The sequence below is a fragment of the Aspergillus ibericus genome (genome assembly GCF_003184845.1).
Source record: "Aspergillus ibericus CBS 121593 unplaced genomic scaffold BO80scaffold_21, whole genome shotgun sequence".
Lineage (NCBI taxonomy): Eukaryota > Fungi > Ascomycota > Eurotiomycetes > Eurotiales > Aspergillaceae > Aspergillus > Aspergillus ibericus.
Window position 1 is genome coordinate 171,514 of NW_020292119.1, and position 21,728 is coordinate 193,241.

A 21,728-nucleotide genomic window follows, 5' to 3' on the forward strand; every position below is an offset into this window, starting at 1 on the left:
TTGCTGGTGACTGGTTGGTTGCTCCTGACTTGTCTGTCCCCTTCCAATCCAATCCCCCCCCTCTCTCTCCTCCCCATTCATCCCACCACTCATCACACACACGCTCCCTCACGCTCCGTGTGCCGTGCACGGCTGTTGCTAAAAACGCCTCCCCCCCCTGCTTCACTTCCTCCTCCACGCCATTCCTTCCGGCTGGATCCGACGCATTTCAACGTTCTGGCCAACGCACTGGCTGGCTGGGCCACCTAAGACATTCTCCTCAGGTTCATTTCATTTGGTTGTCTTTTTTTTTTTTTCTCTTCTAATGCAATGTGATCACCTCTGCTGTTTCACCAGTGCCTCATGCCCATGGGCTCAAATCTCGGGACGCAAAGTCAAAATTCCGACCCGTCGGGATAACTCGTCCTGGAGCCTGCAACTTGCAAGATACGATGGCGGATGAGGGGGATCCACCGGCGTCAGTCCGGAGTACGGAGTACACGCCTAGTTGAGACTACTTCCTTACGCCAGGCTGAGAGCCTGAGAGGGGTCTTACGTGTTGTGTATAAGCTCCCACGCGCCCTTTTCCTGTGTCCATGATTCATGGTCATCATGCTCATTGACCAAGGAGGTAATAGGATTCGGCGCGCGGCGTTTGCGCAAAGCCATTGCAAATTGCAATATACTATATAGTAGTCTCAACTGCCGTCCTCCATGGTGGCTTCACTTCGCGCTGTTGGCCTAGCTCGAGGGGCTTCCTTTCTTTCTCTGACTGACTGATTGACTGACTGAACTCTCACGGAGATCACGGACACGGACTTCATGAAAAGGGATTAGACAATCATGAACAATCATGTCATCCATCCATACCAGTTACAACTGCCATACAATTCTCGCGCGCTAAGCTCCCGGCCTCCGACCGTTCTCGGGAGGGGGCTTTGTCCACGAGGGTTGTTGGGCCTAACAGTTACTAGAGTCCTCGAGCAAATAAGGTTGACAGGAAGCTCTCATCAAAAAAGGGTCAAACCTGCTCCCCTTTGACGGCCGCTAATCACACAGATGGACAAGGGACATGGGCTTCCCTGTCTAGTTTGCCCGGCTCCGGATTGACCGAAGGGGAAGCAGGTTTGAAAAGAAAAACAAAACAATAAAAATAAAGAGAGAAAAAAAAAAAGGAATAAAAAAGATTTCAGAAGGGTTTAAAAAAAAAAGTGAGGCCAGGCAAAAAGGGGAAATAGACGTGGGTACGGGTTTAGACTCGAGCCTGACCCGCGACAACTTTGCTTGCGCGAGAATAGTCTTACATTTAGTCGACGGGAACCACCGCGCATCTCGATGCGAAGAGTTACTGCAATGCCTTTCGCACTGCCCTGTGGTGTTGGATGAGTTCCCGCGCCCGTTCCAGGCTACGGGAATTTTTATATACAGCATCCAGACCAGACCAGGGTCGTTGCTCCATCACTCCCTCTCGAGTAAGAAAGGCTCGGCCGGAACTCCCCTGCTTAGCATGATGGCCCACCTCCGAGCAAACTAGCACCCTCCCGCTAGTCATTCCCAATCACCTTTCCCAGGTGGATGTCTCGCCGACGACGGTTCTCTATCCGCCATTGGCGTGTCGCTGAGTGGAGTTGCTGCGACGACGTACGACGGACGGTCCTTGTTCTGACAGGGGGCGAATTCCTGAGCGAGTTAGGAGCCGACCAGCACAACAACAGGTTTGACTCCCTTGACCCGAATCCACCGAGTCGCTCAGCTCCTCCACGTTCGTATCCAATAAGTTAACTTCAGATTATGCCTGGCCTACGTATGGCTTGGGCTTGGATCGCCCCCCGCTTCTGGGTTGGTCGGGGTTTGAGACGGTAGAGCCCTCCCCCCCCCCGAGGGAGACGGCGTGATGCGATAGCTGGAGGGCTGGCAGGCAGCTCTTTGTCTCCTCGCCCACCGGGCTGTTTCATGCTGTATCTCCCGGCAGCTGCCCTAATTTCCTCCTCCACGGCAGTCAGTGCCATGCCTTGGCAAGCAACCAGACGGGCCGGCGGAAGGCAAATGGTAGCCTCATCCTTCGTCCTGCTGGCATCCATGACCGTTGTCCCCTCTGGGTCCCTCTGCAAGCTAAGCTTGACTGGAACGCAGATCCGTCAAATGGGGGATTTCTCTTTGCCAGCCCACCTGCACCTTTCTGATTTGGGCCGTATGGAGTATCTCCGTGTCTCGTCAATTTCACCCCCAGGACCTCTTATTTATTATTATTTGCCCTTTCCAGAACCTTTCCTCGACTGCGTACCGTCCGCGCTGCCGTATATATCCTACTGACCCTATCACTGCACGGGACTTTTACATGCAGCTGGAAGCAGCATCCCGGCATCACCTCCACTTGTTCTTCCCCATTGATCCTGCATCTCAAACGACGGAGGAATACGGGCTGCAAGCCTATCTGCGGAGTCTCTGGCATGAGCATCAGACCTCCGACCTCCTTCAGTAGATCTGGTTGGGCCGGGCCTCTCGTCGGTTGCGTCTGGACTCTCGTGAAGATTACCGGTCTTTTTCGGGCTTTCCACCTGGCGCGCTCATCACTGACCCCGGTGAGTAGTACTAGTAATCCATCCATCCCTTTCGCCCACTGGTTTTCTTTTCTCATGGTGGCCAGACCCTGCGTCGCCTCGAGCTCTCTGCCGCTTCCTTTCAAATGAGTTCGATGTACTGCGACCTGACCTTGCTACTCTCTTCCTTCCTCCTCCTCCTTGGGATGAGCGATCACCGTGTCCTAACGTTGCTGTCGAGTCGTTCGCTGCATGACCTATAGTTCTGACGGCCAAATAGTGTCGCGCCTAACGCCCATCATCACCACCATCTAGACTCAAGCTCCTCGGACTGGTACATGGCCACAGCTTTGATTCTGGCGTCAATCTAGAGGAATTCACGATCATCCGCACATCGACTCATCGGACGGATTCCGACAAGCGTCTGAACTATCTCTTGACGAGATTTCTCCGTCGAGATAGTACTCTCGACCCCATCCCTTTACCTTCTTTTTAGAGCGAGTCGGTAGCCTGCCAGGGCTTTTAGGCTCTAGCGGCGCAGATGTATGTCCGCGACGCTGGCGGATCCGTATCGAGAGTATGCTATTGATTATTCTCAACATGCTACCTGCAAGCCCGAGGAACATGCGAGCACGCTTGTTTACCACGCACAGCAGCCGCACCTTCAACATCATAAGCAGACCGACCCGCCGTTCTCGCAGGGAGCCTCTCATAGCACGACGGCATTTGAGCAGCATCATGCAAACGCGACCGTACTGTCAGCAGCAGCTCCTCCCACAGTCCATGATATCTCGCAAAACGTTGTCCTCGGCCCACCACAAATGCTCTCGCGACACCTTCCAGTGCAGTATCCGTCCGCCAGCTTCGAGATCCCCCCTATCCAGCGCGACAAGAAACGTCCCCATTCGGAGACAGAAGACGACGGCAATCACGACCATGGGCTCCGGCCACAGTTGTCCGTTCTCTCAGCAGACGCGCCCCACGAACCCTCGCATTCTCCCGAGATGCTCTTCTCGGTCCACGGCGCGTCGTCTCAGCAGCATCCCATGTCAAACCACAGCTTTGGGCCCACAGACTCGGTGGCACTGCCCCAACATCACCACCACCATCGACTCCCGCCCCATGCGGCGCTGCGCGCCCCTGGGCGTCATGGAATGAATGTGGAATCGTCTCCTTTGCCCTCCGGCCCGCCAAGTGTTGTGGGCCAGCCTGGAATGCCCGAACCAGCTCCCAGGCCTCGGGGACCAAAACTGAAGTTCACGCCGGAAGAAGATGCACTCCTGGTGGAGTTGAAGGAGAACAAGAACTTGACGTGGAAGCAAATCGCAGACTTCTTTCCGGGACGGACGAGTGGCACCTTGCAAGTTCGGTACTGCACCAAACTGAAGGCCAAGGATGTGGCTTGGAGCGATGAAATGGTTCGGGTTTCCCTCTCGCTCAAGCTTGATTCTACATACTAATAGCGGGGATAGGTACAACGGCTGCAACGGGCAATCCAGGAATATGAGAACGATCGGTGGCGGATCATTGCAGGGAAGGTTGGAAATGGCTTCACCCCAGCTGCATGCCGTGAGAAAGCGATGCAGCTCCCGTGATGGCGTGGTGGAGACTAATATATAAAGCGGCCTCTAATATGCCCTACGGGCGGCATCTGATTTCCTTGCTTAGATTGTTGACGGCCGTTGCCTCGGTAGGCTGGTTGTGCGGGCTTGTAGGAACGGGATGCTGATCACCATAATTTTGCTTTCTATAACGGACGGTCGATGTAAGGTAATTAGTGGTGTATGATAATTCATTTAGCCCCGGGGGGAGGGAGATGCACCGGCATCTGTTCGTTCGCGGTGAACTGACACTAGCGTCCGCTAGAGCACCGGCTCGTGTAGCGGCCTCCATCCATCCATCCCGGCCTGAACGCGGCCATCGCTCGGTCGGACGGGGCCATGCATGTCTACGGTGGCCGGGGAAGACTTCTCGCGCAGCCTGGCGAGCCCTGAGCCCTAAGCCGGGTGCCCGATCGAGCAATCTGCGGACCTGGTTACTGCAGGCAGCCGGACAAGCTCCGCAACCAATCAACCCACAGCGCTGACTAAGGGGGGTCGACCACGGGCCGAAGCGGCTTCAAACTCACCTCAACCTCCAAACTCCCTCATCTCCAACGTCCTCGCCTTGTCTGCCGTCATTGCATCAACCCACCAGGACAATGTTCCTCCAACGCACAGCCTTCGCCCTCGCCCGGCGCACCCCTGCCCGGGCCATTGCTGCTCGCCCCTTTTCCTCCTCCGTCAGCCGCTGTACGTGACCCTCATCGTCAATTCAAGACCGCCTCTTCTGCACCCAGTAGTGGCAGCCGTCCTCTTCCTTCCGCGCCCCTCCCCATGGCCTCGACGTGGGTCAATTGCACGGGAATGTGGACATTGGTCCTGGATTTGCGAGCTAACATGCCATTGCCACTTGTACAGTCAACAAGAAGTATGAGGTGAAGCAGGAGGGCAAGATCCTTCCCTTCGAAGGTTGGTGGCCTCACCCATCCTTCCGCGAGCGTCCATTGTCCCTACGGATCCTCTAGCAGGATGCAGTTGTCGCTGGTAGCGCGAATGGATAATGCAATTGAGGATCTGCTGTGGGGCTTTGGCGCTGGGACATCTGACAGCGGGCATGACACGGCCTCGACCCGATTTACATCATACTGATTGTGCGCTTTCTTCCTGAATAGAGATCAAGACCGAAGACGACCTCATCCCCCCGGGTGCTAAGGCCGGTACCGTCCCCGTCGATATCGAGCACGCCACCGGTCTCGAGCGTCTCGAACTGGTCGGAAAGATGCAGGGCATTGACATCTTCGACATGAGACCCCTCGATGCCTCTCGCAAGGGTACGTTGTGCTCTTTCCATTCCTCTCGGTTACTTCTTGAGCTTCTGCGATAAGAGATGACTCCAGTGTCGATCTTCCCCGGACAAAGCTGACCCCAGATTCGCAGGAACCCTCGAGAACCCCATCATTGTCCCCGGTGCTGGTGACGAGCAGTACGCTGGTTGCACTGGTTACCCCGCCGACTCTCACCAGGTCGTCTGGCTGACCGTAAGCGATATCCCGTGTGATTGAGGCGATAGCATGATCCTAACCAGCCACCATACAGGTCTCCCGTGACCGCCCCATCGAGCGCTGCGGCGAGTGCGGCAACGTTGTCAAGCTCAACTACGTTGGCCCCTTGGAGGACCCCCACGCCCGTGAGTGCTTCCTCTCATTTCCGTCCACTTCCGTACACGTTTGCTCGGTCTACTAACCGCTGCATCTAGACGACCACGGCCACGAGCACGGCCACCCCCCTCACGAGGAGCCCAAGACCTTCGCCGACTTCGTCAAGCCTGAGTACTGGTACCGGTAAATATAATTTACTACTACAATAAATGGAGCGATTGTTCTTTCCTTTTCCCTTTTAGTTGCTACTTTGATCCGGAGCAAAGACACCCAGTGAAGTGAAGCGAAATAGAAGACAATCCGACCTCATATCTGTATGTGTACATGCGGGCAGGAGTCAAGTCAGAGAGACGGGGAGTGTGTGCGAGAGAGAGAGGGGAGGAGAAAGAGGAGTTCTGTACAAGAGATGACATTTTTCCTTCATCAGGATAAGCTGCTAGTTTGTATCGTTCATGAAACCAGTTCCGTTGTATCTGCTTCTTCCCTCTTATTCATCATTATGCTCTAGACGATGATATCACCAGTTTCTTCCCCCCATTACTAATCTCTTTCTCTCCCTCACATTCTTATACCTTTTAATTCCTCCCTCATTCCTCATCTTGCATTTAGTATACAGTCATCTTAAATAAAACCCACACAACCCAATTCCTACTGCAAATATCCTACCTACGATTTAATCCCTCCTTCCTATTCGGTATCATCATCCCTAATACACAACCAAGCCAAAAAAAAATAAAATTAAGTACCCATAATACTCTCATTAAATTACTATTCCTATTGTGGCTTGACAACAAAGTGAGCTGATGCGATGCGTTGTATGAGCCATGAGGGATTCAGTAGTGTAGTGGGTGGCATGATCCCCGGAACAGCGGATGTACGGAGTACATAGCCCAGTAACTAGTAGTAAGCGGAAGGATTTGACTGGATGGGATGATGGATTGGGATCACGTGGTTGGGTCGATAGATAAGTATTTACCACTAGCTTCTAGTAGTAAGTAGATAGTAAGTAGCCAGGAAAGGAAGGAGCTGGCTTAGTTTGTTTTGGGTTGGGATTTGGGGAAGGACGAAGGGAGGAGGGGATGCGGGTGGTGATTACTGAATGGAATTAGCTAGGATTTTGAGTGAGTGAGTGATTATTGAGGAGTGCGTTGATGCTAGTATACAGTGGACGTACTCGATGATGGGTGTATTTGTAAAGATGTATTCTTTCTTGCGTTCTATTTGTACATGTGCTGGGGGCAAGAGGATGAATATGTAGTATGTCCGGCCAGCGTATGTGCATCTAATCTAAGTGTACACTTTACAAGACTACTCCGCAGTGAGGGGAGAGTTCCTTTGTTCTTCGGTGGATAAAACTAAGTACTCGATGAGAGCACCAAAAGTTCACTCCGATAGGTCGCAACAAGGTGCATGTGACTGGCATCTCCTTACCGTCCGAGAAAACGGAGCTCGAGGTATCGAAGAGGCGGATAGACCAGACACGTCCATGAAAAGCCGACGTAATTGCCCATCTAGTCGAGGTCAGTTGAAAGCAATCCGGGTGAAATCATACTTCACTTACATCTGCACCATATGCACCAACCAATCGTGCAAGAGGTCCGATATACCACACTTGCGCCATGCACAAAATCGCTCCAGCCCAGCCGATCAAGAAGGCAAGGAAAGCGGCAATGCCTATGGGCAGTTTGGACGGGTCATTCCAAGCGTTCCAGTTGTAGCCACTGCGGGAGCGGAAGATGAATCGATCTTCCAGAATGATCGCCATCCAGATCGCGACCCAGTAGCCCATGAGCGCAAGGAAGTTGGTGAAGATGTCGGAGAGGTTGCTCCGACCCACCAAGGCACACACGGTGTAAATGATAACCCCAATGGCATTCCAGATCGCTCGAGGCACCTTTTCTGCGTATCGTCCGAGGATCTGGAAATCCACGCCAGCGGAATAGGTGGGTGGGATGGTGTTTGCGATGAGACCAAGTGCGACGACGACAGCACAGAACTTGCCGAATCCGTTGAGCGGACTGAACCCTTCGACGATGAGTGCCCCGGCGCCGTTGGAATATGCTTGACTGTATGCTGGGTCGGTGGTCATGCCCGATGCGAGTCCGATACCGCATACGAATGCCATGGTAAAAGAGGTCATCAGGCCACCCAAGGAGAGGAAGAACAGCGCCCTCTTCGAAGTGTTTTGAGGATAGTAGACAAAGAAGTCTGCTGCCAGCGGCGCATATGTAATCGCGGCACTGAGACAGATGGAGAAGAAGGACAGGCTGCGAGCGGATTACACATCAGCATGGATTATCTAGTGGCTAAAGTCAGACCTACCGGTTCCCAGCTACTGTGCGAGCATCACCTGTAGATGGCGTAGACAGATCATATTTCGTTCCCGACATTCCGAATAGTATGCAAAAGACAATAAGCTGAGGGAGGAAAGCAAAGCTAATCTCGTCAGTACCAGAAACCATAAGACCAAGTCAGTGACACATACCGTTCATAGTAATGGAAGATCTGAATACCGAACGTGGCGATGACCCAACTAATGATGGCGATAATCACGATACCTTGTCTACATCAGTAACCACCATATATCAGCTCCATCATCTCTCAACTTACCCACAGCGACAGACATGTGTCCATGTGGTGAAACAGCGGACAAGAGCTGTCCGCCGACAACACAGTCGATCAAGCCATATCCCAACATTTGGATCAGATTCAAAATGACGATGAGCTTACTCGGCCACCAACCCATTGAGTAGCGTCCAAATGCCTAAATTGTGTTAACACCTGGCCCTATTTCCACCGGAGTCGCATTGTGATGGCTTACCATGGTCCGAATACCGGATAGGGGTCCCCATGTGGCCATCCACGAGGAAACCACAGCACCTACTAGAGCTCCGAATACCCCGCAAAGTGCTGAGTCAATAAAACTAAGTCCGTAGGTAGCAGGTCCTAGCATACCCAGGGTGATGTTGTTGGCCGCCAAGTTGATCGAGACCCAAAGCAAGAAAGCCTGCAAGTAGGAAACCCAAGTCAACTTGGACATCCGTTCATGCTCCCCCACCCGCTCTATACCACGGGCCTCTAGGTTGTACTCCACGAGCTGCGCTTCGAATCGCCTAAGATATGCAGCCATCCGCGACGAGACAAACGGCCCACTCGGCGACCTGACATTCTTTTCTTCGCCATTTCCGGGGAAGAAAGAGGGGTCTTCTCTGGAACGAATCCTGGAGATCTCCTTTTCAGAAGACTGCCCTAGGGCGGGGACTGATTGCGGCGAAGACATCCTAATACAGTCTGTCAGTATACGTCCGGAGAAGCGGGAGGTACAAAGAAAAGAAAGCGCGCATGAGTCCTTTCGCTGGAATTATCCAGATCAAGTTCAACCGTATAATCTCAGAACGACAACGGTAGTCACCACAGTATCTGGGGGACAAGCGCCACCGGCAAACAAGAGGGCGAGAAGTCCCCGATAGTGTGTGTGACGTACAGTTGTTGAACACCGGTCTTCATGCAGGCAGGCTACCTAGATACCTTGATCGACAGACAAAACCACGCTACTCGTCTTCATGATAGCCGTCCCTTGCATAAGGTTTCTGTGAGAAGACGGGAGAGCTGTACTGGAAGGGAAAACGTTGTGTTCCGATTGCAACGAATCCGTTGTGGCGATTAGACCTTGACCTAGTGGAACAAACGCCAGTCGCACGTCAGTCAATTTGCCTGGTTCAGAGATTGTGGCGATTGTCTGCTCGCAAGGAATTACCAGGTTTGTCTGATACAACGCAGATGGTAGAACCCAATTGCCGTATCACAGCGTGCTTGTCCGTGACCTGACACTGATGGCTGAGAGCGAAGAAGTGGAGCGGGGGAGAAGATTCCACTGGAGTCAATAAAATTGTAATCGGCCGCGGGGGAAATTCGGTCCCCGCGGGCGGACAGTCGGACTCCCCTCTCCGCGCGCCTTCCCGACTTCGGCTGCTGCCCACTATTGTAGATATCTATCTACTACTCCGTACGCTTAATGCGACCATCTACATCTACCGGCATTCAAGCCAACATCAGCAATGCATCATCGTATTGATGGCCACTCAACGCTGGGACACCGAGAGCACAGGTTCTACTAAACTCCCTCCTGTCTATAGAAGAACGGAAACCTTACAGCAAGCTCCAGCAAATCGTTGAATGCGCAGGGTGGCCGCCACCGCGGCGCAGCGCTGCTGTCAAGAACCGCCAGAGACTTACGCGTAAGAGATTGGTATTCACCAAGAATATAGGAAGACGAGGAACAAGGAGAGATATCAACCATGGCAGGCGCAAGTGAAACGAACAAGGACAGAGGATTGAAAAGAAGGCAAGAGATGCGGGCAACACAAGGAGAGCAAAAGGGATTACATATGAAAGACGCAAGCCAACTCCGATAACCCTTCGCCCGATACATTGCAAATTGTGGCTAACATCACACATTGCCGTGAAAACCAAAGCTTAAAGCAATGTAAATCCATAACTCATGCCCGTCGTCGATTCGTGAATGTGTGGAAGACGATGCATTGGTCATCACGTCGTCAATACTTCGTAGGAAATCTAGAGATCCTTGAAATGTTCTTTCGCATACTGTTCGCACGCCTGGTTTTCTACACGTCAGCAGCCCAGACATCTACAGACCCCAGAGAACTTACCTTGGCTGGCTTCCCAACCTTCTGCCCAATCACCTTCCATTTATTCGCCTCATATTCCTTGATTGCTTCCCGAAGCGCTATGGACTACATCGGCTTAGTATCGCTACACAAATAGAGCCAGACGCTGAAAGTCGTTACCTCATCTTCCGCAAATTCGGCATAGTGCATGTCCTATGTGTGGCGTCAGTATCTGTCTATTCACGAGGAATCGCCACCAGTATCTACTCACCTTATACCAATGTTTCTTGACACTGCCCTCGGTCCGAGTAGTAAATGTCTGTAACACCCAGGATACTCAAGTCAGCGCACTCGACACCGCAGGGTCCTGAGACGGAGCGTTTGATGAACCTTGGCAATTTCGCTCCAGCTGCGACCCGCATCGCGCATCGTCTTCAGCCTCTGCTCTTCTTCGGCAGTCCAGGGAGTGTTGGTCCTTCCCTTCTTCTTGGGTGCAGGCTCCGCTACCCCCGACCCTTGCTCGTGCGCGGTGTCTCCGGTGGCGGTTGTCGCGCCTGGCGCCGCCATGGTCGGCGTCGAGCCTGCCGGGGGAGAAGCACGGCGTTTGCGCGGATTCTGGGGAGGAATCTGGGGTTGGGGCATAGGAATGCCCTCGAAAGAAGGCACTCTGGAAAATGGATTCACTTGTTGCTGGGCTAACAGGTGTGATGGTGCGTTGGCAGAGACGGAGGTCTTGATTCGCTTAGATGTTGGAGGGGACCTGTAGTAGAGGGACAGGCGAAAGGCGCCGGGGTTAGAGACGCAACCAACACACGAGGAAAAAGGAAGGGGGGTGGGATAAGGTCAAAGTGAATGCAAGGCCAGAAACGATAATCGCAAATAATAATAGAACGAGCCAGTCACTTTGCCAATCGCAAAGTCAAGTACAGACGGGAACTGATCGGAAAGGAAACAGATACAAGGTCAAGGCTAGGGAAATTAAAATAGAAAATCCCGGCAAAGCACATGATCTCTGACAGGTATATATGGAAGGACAACTGCCGCCGACGCTGCGCAGTCCCAGAGACCAGCTTTCCTCCAGGCTGGGGAGGACGAGGAGGGACTTACGACATGGTTGACGATACGCAGTTTTCCCAATCACGCTCCGTCGATTCATCTGTAGATACACATGCTTATGAGATTAGCAAATCTGCTACTCAAGGAACGCTCCGTGTAGATTGGCCTGTCAGGTTCAGGGAAGCGAGCGCTGGGTTACACCAAGGTGACGATGACACCGGCGCATCATACGGCGTGGCAGTAGCGCCGCAGGCAGGGAGGTAGACAACAGGAAAGAAGGAAAAGGTCGGAAGAATTGTTACATGCATATATAAAGGTTGTTTGTAGCGAGAAACCCCAGTGGATGAGGAAGGGATTGGGAGGAATTCTCGTCGGAAGGTGAGGAGAAGGAGAAGGAGGAGGCGGCGGCGGAGGAGGCAAGAGGAGGCGATGGGGAGGGGAAAGGGAAGGGAAAGGGAGTGGGGGGGAAGGGAATGAGGGGAGGGGAGGGGAACCAAAGGGACCAAAGAGGATAGTAAGTATAAACAGGTTTAGGCACAGTCACAAGAAGACCTTTCTAGCATCTTAGGATACAGAGGCTGGAAATAGTACGGAGGAGTACTGGAGTTGCGATGATAAGACGTTCTGGTCAGGACAAGTGGAGATGGAGACTGACAGAGAGTGTAAAGAGAGGCTTACTGGTCAAAGTTCATGGTTCGAAATCGATTCTCGGGTTTTTTCCTGATAGGCAGGGGACGGTGTTGTAGTAGCAGGAGTAGTAGCAGTAGCAGTAGTAGTAAGTAGTGAGTAGTAAGTAGTAGCAGTAGTCAGTCAAGTCAGTCAGTAAGAAGTAGATCAGGTCGACTGGTAGGGCAAATTCAATCCGGTAAGTTCACGGTAAGTCAGCAGTCGACTTGAGTTCGGTCGTTCGGGAATCAGTCGGAACAGTGATGGTGGTGGTAGTAAGAGCCTGGGACTGTACTTCCAGGGCTTCCTTCTTTACAGTTACCAGTTCCGGGAAGAACAAATGGGAATGGAACGGCGGGGGAAGCGGTGGCTCGGTTGACAGTACACAGGACTAAGGGAAGGAAAGGAAGAAGTAAATTTACCAGCGCGAGAAGGAAAGAGAGGAACAAGAGAAAGAAAGAAGGCAGCGGATGGGAAGGTCGAGCGCCGGCCGGAAATTGGCAGACGGACAGACAGACCGTGACTACTGCGGAGGGGAGCGAATGCAATTCGAATCCACCCCAAGGCTAAACAGATTGCACCGTCACCAATCCCGCGTCTTCCGAGGCGTGTTTGCTTTTTCCTCCTCAGCAGCAACGACGAGGAATCATCATGACTCGTCCTTTGCACCGGAACTACTGGAGACGGGTTCTGCACACCATCCACGATAGCCCCGTCCTTTTCCTAAAAACAATTTCTGAATTATGAAAGGACGGCCCGGTGGGATCGCTTTGAGTCCTGGCGCCGATTATCTCGATTCATCTCCCCCTCTTGCCCCCCCTCCCCATATGCTGGGTCAATGCGATAGATACACCCCACACCCGGATTTCCACTGACTTCGGAAGGAACAATCACCACAGATGCCCGACGAGGCCAGATGGAATGGATATTCACCACCCCTATCCTTGTATTCCCACCCTTTCCCCCCCCGACACGCTTTTCTTATTTTTCATTTTCTCCCGACCGATGACTCGACGGTGATTGTTCACAGTCATTAGGCCTCCATCCCAAAAGCCAGCTGCTCCCGCGCACACCATCCGCCACTTGATCCAGGCGAGAATGCCTGTTACGCGAACGAAAGAAAGGGCGATGATGATGGTGGCGGCAATCTGACCATAGAACTCGCCGTGTCCGGGCGACTTTGCCAGGCCAACCCGGTGATGCTGCAGTGTCGAGTAAAGCCAAGCAGGTTGGCGAGGCCAGTGAGGGGCCTGGCCATCCCGATGACCGTGAGGCAGCTTACAACATGAAACGAAAATCACCATCTGTAATCTCAACCCTTGGCAGTCCAGAGGTGAAGTAAAAAGCAAACCTCGAGGGTCCATGGGTCCGGATCTCTGCTGTTTACGTGGGTGCCAGGTTCTCTTTTCCTCCCAATGAGATGGCATGACGGGAAACAATGGGAGCGGGGTAAAAGACCGCTACTTTTCCCCTCCCCATCTGCCGTTGCTCTAGTCGATACCCGCTCCGTATGATCGGTGCAGGGCTTGCCGGATCCATGATGCAAGATCGGCTGCTCTTCAAATCGAGCGCTCGCGGCCATGGCCAGGTCGGCTGCTTTCCACCAAAAACAGCCTCACTCGTTCATCTCGCACCTCTCCAGCACCATATCTGCACCCTCCTAGGCCAGTTTAGAAGGTTCTAGGTAGGCCCGTGAACCGTTGTATGGAACCATGTAAGTCCGTTTCGAGCACGGTCCTCTCGGCGCGCCCATCATTCCGATGACATAGCTTGCTGTCCTGTTCGCCATCTTCGCCATCCTTTGGCTTGCAGGCTGAATGTCGATGGACTTCCTCTTCGGGCTAGGAGTGTCCCGGGTGACAGGGTAAGCATCTGTCGATGTCCTTGATTTGATAGCATACTCAAAAGGCGTCTGTAACAGAAGGTAGGCAAAAAGTTCAATGCCCTCAGCATGTGATTGGTTGTAGTCAAGATGCAGGACGTATTCCGCTAATGACGTTGATGTACACGTGGTGAAGCCCCAGCAATATAGTTGTCATTGTGCAAGTGAGTACAGGATTGTTTCCAACCAAGCATCATTACGGAATGAATCTGCCTCATTTGCTCGTGATGAGTAGAGGTAGCACTCTTTGAGCAATGCCCAGTATGGATGATCTTCCTTCCTTTCTTGGCCAACTTTATACGACCACTTACAGCGTAAATCCAACAATCGTCTTCAATGGCTTCGCACTTGAGATTCCAAAACCCGCCAAGGTACTTCTAGTGCATCTAGGGCTTGGGAATAGACTTTTCTAGAAAAGGGTTACTCCTTCACTAGCCGCACAAGGAGTGGGTCAAAGAAACATTAGATCTCTGGAGCAGGCCCATGTATATCTATCAATAGCTTCCGCTGGTGCTTCCGTCTTGATTAGTTCTCCAACGGAAGTTAATTGTCCACTAACAGAACCTTGGCATGAGATGGCCAATCCATCTCAGATGTTGCCTCGGATTTATATAAAGCCCTGCTAGTAACACTAAGCCTCTTTTGCTATCCTCATAAGAGAAAGCGATTAGAGTTAATGCTCTAAACGACAGTCTCGCTTGACTGCTTGAACTGCACCTTGGCAACAACATTCAATACCCGATCAGTCATCAGCTTTGGCTTGCTGCTGGGAGGCTAATGGCCAGCTTTAGTCCTTGTCACATCAAGATTTTATCATTCACACTCTCAACCATGGCCACTGACGCTCTCTGTAATGTGGCTGGAATACCCAAGTCGTCGACACTCACAAGCGACGATACAGGGATATCCTTACACCCGACATGGGTCAACTCACCTGTATGCAGAAGCAGAGTGGCGCGTGAGTTTCCTTGCCAAAATATCACTGTTTTCACTTGACATGTCTGAGAAACCAAAGGCAGCAGATAAGCTATGTCCGAGTGATGTAGCCAACCGTCGTCCTGGCCCCATATGAGTTGGCATTGTTGAAGTCGGGCGAAGACAACATAAAAGGCAAACAAACATCAACTTTCAACTCCGCTGTCTGCCCCCTTTGCTTGGGCATCAGAAGCCACTAAAGCGCTCGCATTTGACGCTCCCAAGGACAATACGAGGAAGCTCATACACGCCAGCCGTACAATCTCGCCTTTCATTCGCTGAGCCCGCCTCTCAGCCTTCCCCAAGCCTTTGGTTTTCTGTATTGCCGGGATACCCCTATACGAGTGTGCAATTAGCACCGCGTCTCCACCTGGTTCTGTGACCGAGAAGACTGCTGCAGCGATAAATGCGGCGTCGTCTTCCACACACGGTGGCACTTTTACCCCGCTTTTGTATCCCACGCTCGGAAGATGTGACTTTGAGCAGCTGCCCCGTCGGAGACAGCATCATGGTGCGCTACCAGAGCAAAAGCTCCAGGAATGAGGAGCATTTGTCTGACATTTCATCGGAAGAAGATGACTGTGTTCAAGGACTTACAGGAGATCTAGTGGACGGCCTTATATCTAGTGCACTTGGGCAGGCACGATCGCTGTTACGACCAACATGACCGTCTTTTCATAGATCGCCATGGGCTAAATTCCAGAGATCGTCAGCAGCGGTGAAGATCGCATCGCATCGGCGGAAGGAACATTTCCCTTCCTACTTAAAAGTATTCACGAAAAGTCGCCCAAAATGACTTTCACGTCGATGGCAGGTTTTGAGGGCTCAGCTAAGGAGCTCAAGGTATATTCTCTTAACCCTCTTGTGATAGATATGGCGTCGATTGCCAACCGTGGGTTACAATAGCACGGCCATGGAGAGGAGACCGTCCCCGCGCTCTTCCATCGCAAGCTACAGACTGATTAGTTGATCCTCAACACCTTTCTTCGAGAGCCCATAGCACTGGCGTGTCTCTACTCCGTACGGAGTACTCCCTAAGCAACACTGCAGAAGCGTCTTGACGTCGCCCAAAATAGCAGTCGCACAAATCACGTGACCAACACGCGGCACGGGACCACCCCAGCTGCAGGTGGATCCCGCTGTGACGGTGAGCGCAGGAGCTCCCTTGGTTGAGACCAGATAAGGCGACGCGGCCATTGCAGGTCCATGACTATTAGACCGCCCATCACTGCTACCTCAACTGTTGTCACTGCTACCTCAACTGTTGTCATTGCATCTCTTTTCAGCCTCTCTCGGCATCCCTTCTCGCGTCCACAGCACCCTTACTTGTTCTTACATTGAACGACAACCTACGTTACCCAACCGGGGTCTCTGGGTGATTAACGGAGCACGGTCCACCGACTAGGACCATCTCTCACAAACTTGCTAGACTATCTTGATGGTATTCTAGGCGTGGGTTGCAGGGCGATTCCACTGCACAAGTGACAAGACAAACCGTCCATATATATACAGACATACACAGGACTCAAGATGCTGAATCTCAACATCTTTCGGCTACTGGCCGATCTCTCCCATATCTCTTCGAAGTGTGTCTTGATATGGGCCATTCATCGTAATAAGAGCGCAGAAGGTGCGTGGTAGCATCCCCTGTTGAGGTGTTTTGCATACTAAGTCGCTGTGTCACATACAGGAGTCTCGCTACTCACGCAGATGCTCTATGCCCTGGTTTTCGTGACACGATATCTCGATCTGTTTTCGAAGACTGGATGGACGCACTTCTATCTTGTGTTTTTCAAGCTCTTCTATATCATATCATCGTTTTACGTTATATATCTGATGATGAGGGTTTATCCCCGAACACGGGAAAGGGAGCGGGCATGGAAACTGGCCATAATATCCGTCGCTCTTTCATTGGTTTTGTCCCCCATATCCATCGCCATTTTCTATCGTGGTTATCCCGGACACTGGTTCACAGAGGTGAGTTGGTCTGTTCCAGTCGGCTTAGACGGGCACGCTAATGAGACTGTGATGGTACGATAGACTTGCTGGGCTTTCTCTATCGTCCTAGAATCCGTTTGTGTCCTCCCTCAATTGTTGCTCCTGCGCCAGACCACCGTTCCGACCGTCATCGATTCGTACTACCTGGTTATGTTGGGCTCGTATCGTGCCTTCTATATTCTCAATTGGCTTGTACGGGGACTCGGGTCCGAGGGCCACTGGGACGTGATCGCAGATGTCTACGGTGTCATCCAAACCGCTTTCTACATTGACTTCGCCTGGGTTTACTACTCCCGCCAGCGCGTGAAACTCCGAAATGGAGGTGTTGTTGACTCGGAAGACTTCCGTAGCAGCTGGCTAGTGAACAAGGTTCTGAACTTCCGGCAGCGGAGGAGTACAGATGAGGAGCAAAACCTGAATGAGGGAGACGTGGATGACGAGGGGGTGGCTGATGGAGATAGACCGAGAAACAACCGCTGGGGTGCGCGAGGAATTTCTGTCTCCGCCGACGATACGTTGGAAAATCACCGGGGGGATGGCCCGGGAACGGGCCATGACGACGGTCTAGAAGGATTCTTGGAAGATGGTGAAGATGACAGTTCGGAGTACAGAGGGGTTCCCCCGAAGCAGTCAGCTGGGGTAACGGGCAGTCACGAATGAACTGTCCGCGCTCAATGCCATATATAGAAACCCTGCCGCAGATCTGCCGGCTTTCTGGTTGCACGGTTCAATGTACTAGGGGAATTGTTTCCCTAGGGCCCCTGTCTCCGTTCCCGTTATTTTCCCACTTTTTACTCGGCTTTGTCTGCATGAAATTTCTTTCACGTCATCTGATTCTCACAATCTCAAATCACTTTTTTGGAATATGTAGTAATGCAGGATCCATGCTGAGTCAGGACTAGGGCAATTGGAATCCCGGTTCGATCAAGCTGACAGTTAGATTCTCCAAGATTCAAGACATGGGGAGGGAAGGGGAATGTCATGGTAGGGTCAAGATGAGATCATCCCCCCCATCCGAGGCGCTATAGGTGAAACAGAGGTGAGAAGGACCCCGTTGTTTCAAGACTGCAATCAGCCATTGCTGCGCCTGCCCATAGCCACCGCTGGTTGTTTGGACAACCGAGGGGACAAGTGGAAGGGGGGGGGGCCCAGGGCAGAGAGGAGGAACAAAGGGGCCATTTTGAGGGCAAAAAACAGCCTAGGCGACAACCTTGCCCTTAATCGGCAAACCCGGCAAAAGGCCGTCATCCGAGTGCTGCGATGCGATGCGATCCAAGCCCAGTCAAAAATAGATCAGTGACTAGTGCGGTGCCTTTTTCCTAAGGAAATAACGAGGTAGCATGCGCTAACCTAGAGAGGCAGGCGCGGGACCTAGTGACATCACGTGCGGGCGCCCCGGGCGCCCCGATCGTTCGACTGGCGGGAGTTTCTGGAGCGAAGAATGAAGATCATCCACATGGCGGTGATGTGCGCGGGCAACAGGAGGGGGCCTTGATGATACGCCGGTCAGAAAGCCGTTCCATAGGGCCAAATCCCTCCCGAACGCCAAAGAGGAATCCAGCACGAAAATCACTCGCCAGTGAATTAATTGACTTCCAGAAGGACGGCCTCCCCGAGGGCCCCGGCAATTCCTGATGCGCCATGCCATGGCGGAATCCTCCGGCTGGGAGAATGGTTGGAGATGGAGTCTTGAAGACTGAAGTACTTGCACTCGTCGAGGGGCCCAGGAGGCCTTGAGGCCATGCCCCTCTCGTTCTGGCGCGTAACTCACCATTCTCCTGGGGGACACGTGGCTTTGCCTGAATGCAAACAACCGGGCAGGATAATGAGCATGATCACTGACCGATGACTGCCTGCCTGGCCTTATCCCTCTGGTCCCTAGGGAATCGGGGAGCCCGCACATGGCTGGGCCGGGATGGAGGCCATCCACAATTACCGCCGCTCATTTCGGGCCTGGCGGACTTGGTGGTCAGCTTGACTCCGTAGGGCGATTACACTAGTCCGATCGCATAGCCAGAAGCATGTCTCCAATCCCCATGTCAGTCTGACAAGCCCGCCAGCCTAGGCTAGACCAGTCCGTCTGATCCACCGGGATTTGCAGCCGCAGCGATGGAGAAGCGCTTAATGGCCTATTTTGCCGTGCTAACCCTGCCCCCATGGAGCTTGCTAGATGTTCTGCGCCTGTTTTGCTGGTGACCGTGTTCCTCCACAGCTTTCCGAACAGGATTTAGTTGCGTCCGCTAACAAAGCACGAGAATCCTGGCTGATGACCTACCGTTGTTGGGGCTGCGTTTAGTAGCTTGTCAAGTTGCCTACTCGTGGCCGCGCTCACCCGCTCTCCACCTGCCGTAGCGGCTAGGAACTGGCGATGCGTTCATCTCTCCCTCGGAGAGTTTTGACGCCTTTTTGGCCTGTGAATTTATTGATTAATTTCATGATTTTTTTCCCTTGGATTTTTTTCTATTTGAGTGCTTTTTGAGTTTCCTTGACCCGGTCTTATCCTAATCCGCAGAGATCGTCTCCTGCGATGCTCGAACTGTCAGCTCCAGCGCTAACCTGCGGATTGCCATTTGATATGGGATTCGGGCGGACCGCCAAAGCATCGATTCCGTTCCTTTGCCAGGACATTATTCATTATACGGGTGCCCACTTGGGAGATCCAGAGCATCGGGACTAAGATCGCAGCAGGTGCTGCCTTGCTCTGAGTAACCCATGGTGGTGGGCCTGGGAATGCAAAGTCTGAGCCCCGAGGGTTTGGGGGCTGGATTGTCTCCCTTCTCATGTCATGGCCAGAGATGAGAAATTATTACTCTCTCCTTCCCTGCCCCTCTAGAAAATGGAGCCGTTCGCCTGGAATCCGCGGGCGCTTAAATGCAGCTCATGGTCAAGCCTTCACCTCTGGTTGCGATCCAATTTATGCGGCACAGTGAAGTGGGCGGTACCTACCATGTTCGCTAGAGTTCTCTAGGCCTGTTGTCACAAAGGCTTCACCCATCTGGCCTGCCTTGCGAGGCATCCCGCCTGTCCTTGATATCTCTACTCGGGTATATGAACCGCACGCAGTCCACCCAACTTCGCCTCTCTCTTTTGGATATTCTCCCAGCCCGTGTTGTCTCCCACCAGATGCTTACGACAGTGTGGACTCTAGCTTTCTGTTGACTGTCTTCAAGCAACTTCCAATCATTTCACTTATCCATTCGCTTCGCTTAATCATCTGATAACCCCCCCTGCTTTTGCCACTGCTGGCGGTTCATCTGTTTGCGTGTTTCATCCACGTTACATTCATTCCACAACCACAGCCCCTGCGTCAATCTCACTCAAGGCATCCCAAACGGCCTTCCAATGTATCCTCAGACGCCCATAGGATACTCGGGGCCAATGGTGTTTGGCCATGGCGGCCCCAACCCTGGGGACGGGATGGACGAGTACTATGCCAGTATGCCGCCTCAGTGGACCGGCATTGATACTGTACGTTGATGCAACTATCGTTACGTGGCCAACCTCACTGCTAACCGTCTGGCTTCCTAGTCCCCTTACGCTAGTGTCAGCCATCCTTATACCACCGCGGCCGCCTTTCCGACTGGAGCCATCCTGACTCCAATCAGCCTTCCCGACAGCTCTTTCAGGCCAAGTCCGGTACTCAGCCATCATTCGCAAGAATTTCACTACAGCGTGCCCGAGTCCGTGCCGTCACACGGACTGGGCATTACAGCACCCTTTCCCAGCACGTTCCCCCGCACGGTTACTGCAGGTTTAGGACATGCCTCCGAGGAACCCGAATTTAATTTCAGTGAAGCCACCCTGTCACCCCAACCACCCCCGGCGAAGAGGGCCCGACGCGGGCCCAAGCAGGCGATCACGCCCCGGGAAGCTCCGGTTACAATTCTACCCAACCCCGAAGGGTTGCAGCGCCTAGAGCAAGCGCGGCGACAAGGAACCGGTGAAAACAGTCAGAGGCCTCGGGCCCCGGGCCGGGGACGGAGGGACCCACAAGCGGAGGAGGAAGACGCCTTTGTGGAGCGACTTCGGGAGCAGAACCTAGCCTGGAAAGTCATCCGGGAGATGTTCCGGGAGAAGTTCCATAAGGATGCGTCGGAGGCGCGGCTGCAGATGCGCATGCTGCGGCGACGAAAGGAGCGGTTGGCGCGATGGGATGAAAACGATGTGAGTACGTGCGCCACAGCAGTCGCAAATTGTCAACTAATTAACGATCAAGTCATCCAGATTCGATTGCTCATGAGAGCACGGGAATACTATGAGGATGAGAAGTACAACGTGATTGCACAGAAGGTGAGTGGTCTCTCTGTCCTTGAAAGTGGCCCTCCGGCTTGGCTAACGGGGCATTTCCAGATGAAGGAGTTTGGGGCGGGGCCGTACACTCCCCAGCAATGTGAAGCCCAATTGCGATACCTCGACTCGCAGAAGCGGGACCGTAGCGCAGGTCCGCGGGCTCGAAAACGGTCGTGGTCGAAGGCGGCTCCCAGCATGGCCGGCGGTAGTACAACATAAGTGTTTTGGGACTTTTGGCCGGGGGCTTCTTGGCTTGGGAGGGATGTTGAAGCGCATTATTTGATTTCTTTGGGGTTTGGGGGGGAAATTACACGCAAGGATGATTGTTTACGTCGGGATGATTTCTTTGTTTACTTGGATATACCCTGTGACCGATTGCATATGAATGACATCGTTTTTGGACCTTTTGAGCAACATGAATTGCAAATCATCGACTCCAGGGTGCGATTCGCGCACGACCTGGAGAGAGACGACCACGCCAATCAGGGCTGGCGGTGAGAACAAAGAACGAGGGA

The 21,728-nt window shown here is 52.8% G+C and overlaps 9 protein-coding genes across 9 annotated transcripts; 5 read left to right on the plus strand and 4 right to left on the minus strand.

Moving 5' to 3' along the window:
- The first annotated feature begins 1,671 nt into the window (after positions 1 to 1,671).
- On the plus strand, positions 1,672 to 2,711 carry BO80DRAFT_93410 (uncharacterized protein). Its single transcript, XM_025724933.1, has 2 exons — positions 1,672 to 2,561; positions 2,627 to 2,711. The coding sequence occupies exon 1, from the start codon at positions 1,933 to 1,935 to the stop codon at positions 2,290 to 2,292; it is 360 nt and encodes a 119-aa protein (XP_025574949.1). The 5' UTR covers positions 1,672 to 1,932; the 3' UTR covers positions 2,293 to 2,561; positions 2,627 to 2,711.
- Positions 2,712 to 3,064: 353 nt separating this feature from the next.
- Positions 3,065 to 4,114, plus strand: BO80DRAFT_356611 (SANT/Myb-like DNA-binding domain-containing protein; the record flags this gene model as incomplete). Its single annotated transcript, XM_025715797.1, has 2 exons — positions 3,065 to 3,937; positions 3,992 to 4,114. The coding sequence occupies 2 exons, from the start codon at positions 3,065 to 3,067 to the stop codon at positions 4,112 to 4,114; spliced, it is 996 nt and encodes a 331-aa protein (XP_025574950.1).
- A 550-nt stretch (positions 4,115 to 4,664) lies between these two features.
- cox5b (cytochrome c oxidase subunit IV) lies at positions 4,665 to 6,372 on the plus strand. The gene is made up of 6 exons (XM_025719521.1): positions 4,665 to 4,810; positions 4,979 to 5,029; positions 5,233 to 5,391; positions 5,498 to 5,598; positions 5,657 to 5,747; positions 5,817 to 6,372. Exons 1-6 carry the CDS (start codon positions 4,720 to 4,722, stop codon positions 5,903 to 5,905), a joined length of 582 nt encoding a protein of 193 aa, XP_025574951.1. The 5' UTR covers positions 4,665 to 4,719; the 3' UTR covers positions 5,906 to 6,372.
- Positions 6,373 to 6,896: 524 nt separating this feature from the next.
- BO80DRAFT_425444 (purine-cytosine permease family protein) lies at positions 6,897 to 9,369 on the minus strand. The gene is made up of 6 exons (XM_025719522.1): positions 8,540 to 9,369; positions 8,329 to 8,482; positions 8,204 to 8,276; positions 8,041 to 8,154; positions 7,280 to 7,985; positions 6,897 to 7,229 (listed from the first exon to the last, which is right to left on the minus strand). Exons 1-6 carry the CDS (start codon positions 8,996 to 8,998, stop codon positions 7,146 to 7,148), a joined length of 1,590 nt encoding a protein of 529 aa, XP_025574952.1. The 5' UTR covers positions 8,999 to 9,369; the 3' UTR covers positions 6,897 to 7,145.
- A 409-nt stretch (positions 9,370 to 9,778) lies between these two features.
- On the minus strand, positions 9,779 to 10,376 carry BO80DRAFT_93834 (uncharacterized protein). The gene has a single exon (XM_025724936.1). The coding sequence runs from the start codon at positions 10,148 to 10,150 to the stop codon at positions 9,833 to 9,835; it is 318 nt and encodes a 105-aa protein (XP_025574953.1). The 5' UTR covers positions 10,151 to 10,376; the 3' UTR covers positions 9,779 to 9,832.
- On the minus strand, positions 10,075 to 11,198 carry BO80DRAFT_93620 (SANT/Myb-like DNA-binding domain-containing protein). The gene is made up of 5 exons (XM_025724934.1): positions 10,737 to 11,198; positions 10,618 to 10,665; positions 10,527 to 10,559; positions 10,407 to 10,472; positions 10,075 to 10,335 (listed from the first exon to the last, which is right to left on the minus strand). The coding sequence occupies exons 1-5, from the start codon at positions 10,986 to 10,988 to the stop codon at positions 10,294 to 10,296; spliced, it is 441 nt and encodes a 146-aa protein (XP_025574954.1). The 5' UTR covers positions 10,989 to 11,198; the 3' UTR covers positions 10,075 to 10,293.
- A 1,694-nt stretch (positions 11,199 to 12,892) lies between these two features.
- On the minus strand, positions 12,893 to 13,818 carry BO80DRAFT_93763 (uncharacterized protein). The gene has a single exon (XM_025724935.1). The coding sequence runs from the start codon at positions 13,493 to 13,495 to the stop codon at positions 13,007 to 13,009; it is 489 nt and encodes a 162-aa protein (XP_025574955.1). The 5' UTR covers positions 13,496 to 13,818; the 3' UTR covers positions 12,893 to 13,006.
- A 2,508-nt stretch (positions 13,819 to 16,326) lies between these two features.
- Positions 16,327 to 17,926, plus strand: BO80DRAFT_93871 (ER lumen protein-retaining receptor). The gene is made up of 3 exons (XM_025724937.1): positions 16,327 to 16,555; positions 16,616 to 16,902; positions 16,966 to 17,926. Exons 1-3 carry the CDS (start codon positions 16,456 to 16,458, stop codon positions 17,581 to 17,583), a joined length of 1,005 nt encoding a protein of 334 aa, XP_025574956.1. The 5' UTR covers positions 16,327 to 16,455; the 3' UTR covers positions 17,584 to 17,926.
- A 2,059-nt stretch (positions 17,927 to 19,985) lies between these two features.
- Positions 19,986 to 21,515, plus strand: BO80DRAFT_93986 (uncharacterized protein). The gene is made up of 2 exons (XM_025724938.1): positions 19,986 to 20,391; positions 20,452 to 21,515. Exons 1-2 carry the CDS (start codon positions 20,266 to 20,268, stop codon positions 21,430 to 21,432), a joined length of 1,107 nt encoding a protein of 368 aa, XP_025574957.1. The 5' UTR covers positions 19,986 to 20,265; the 3' UTR covers positions 21,433 to 21,515.
- The last annotated feature ends 213 nt before the right edge of the window (positions 21,516 to 21,728 follow it).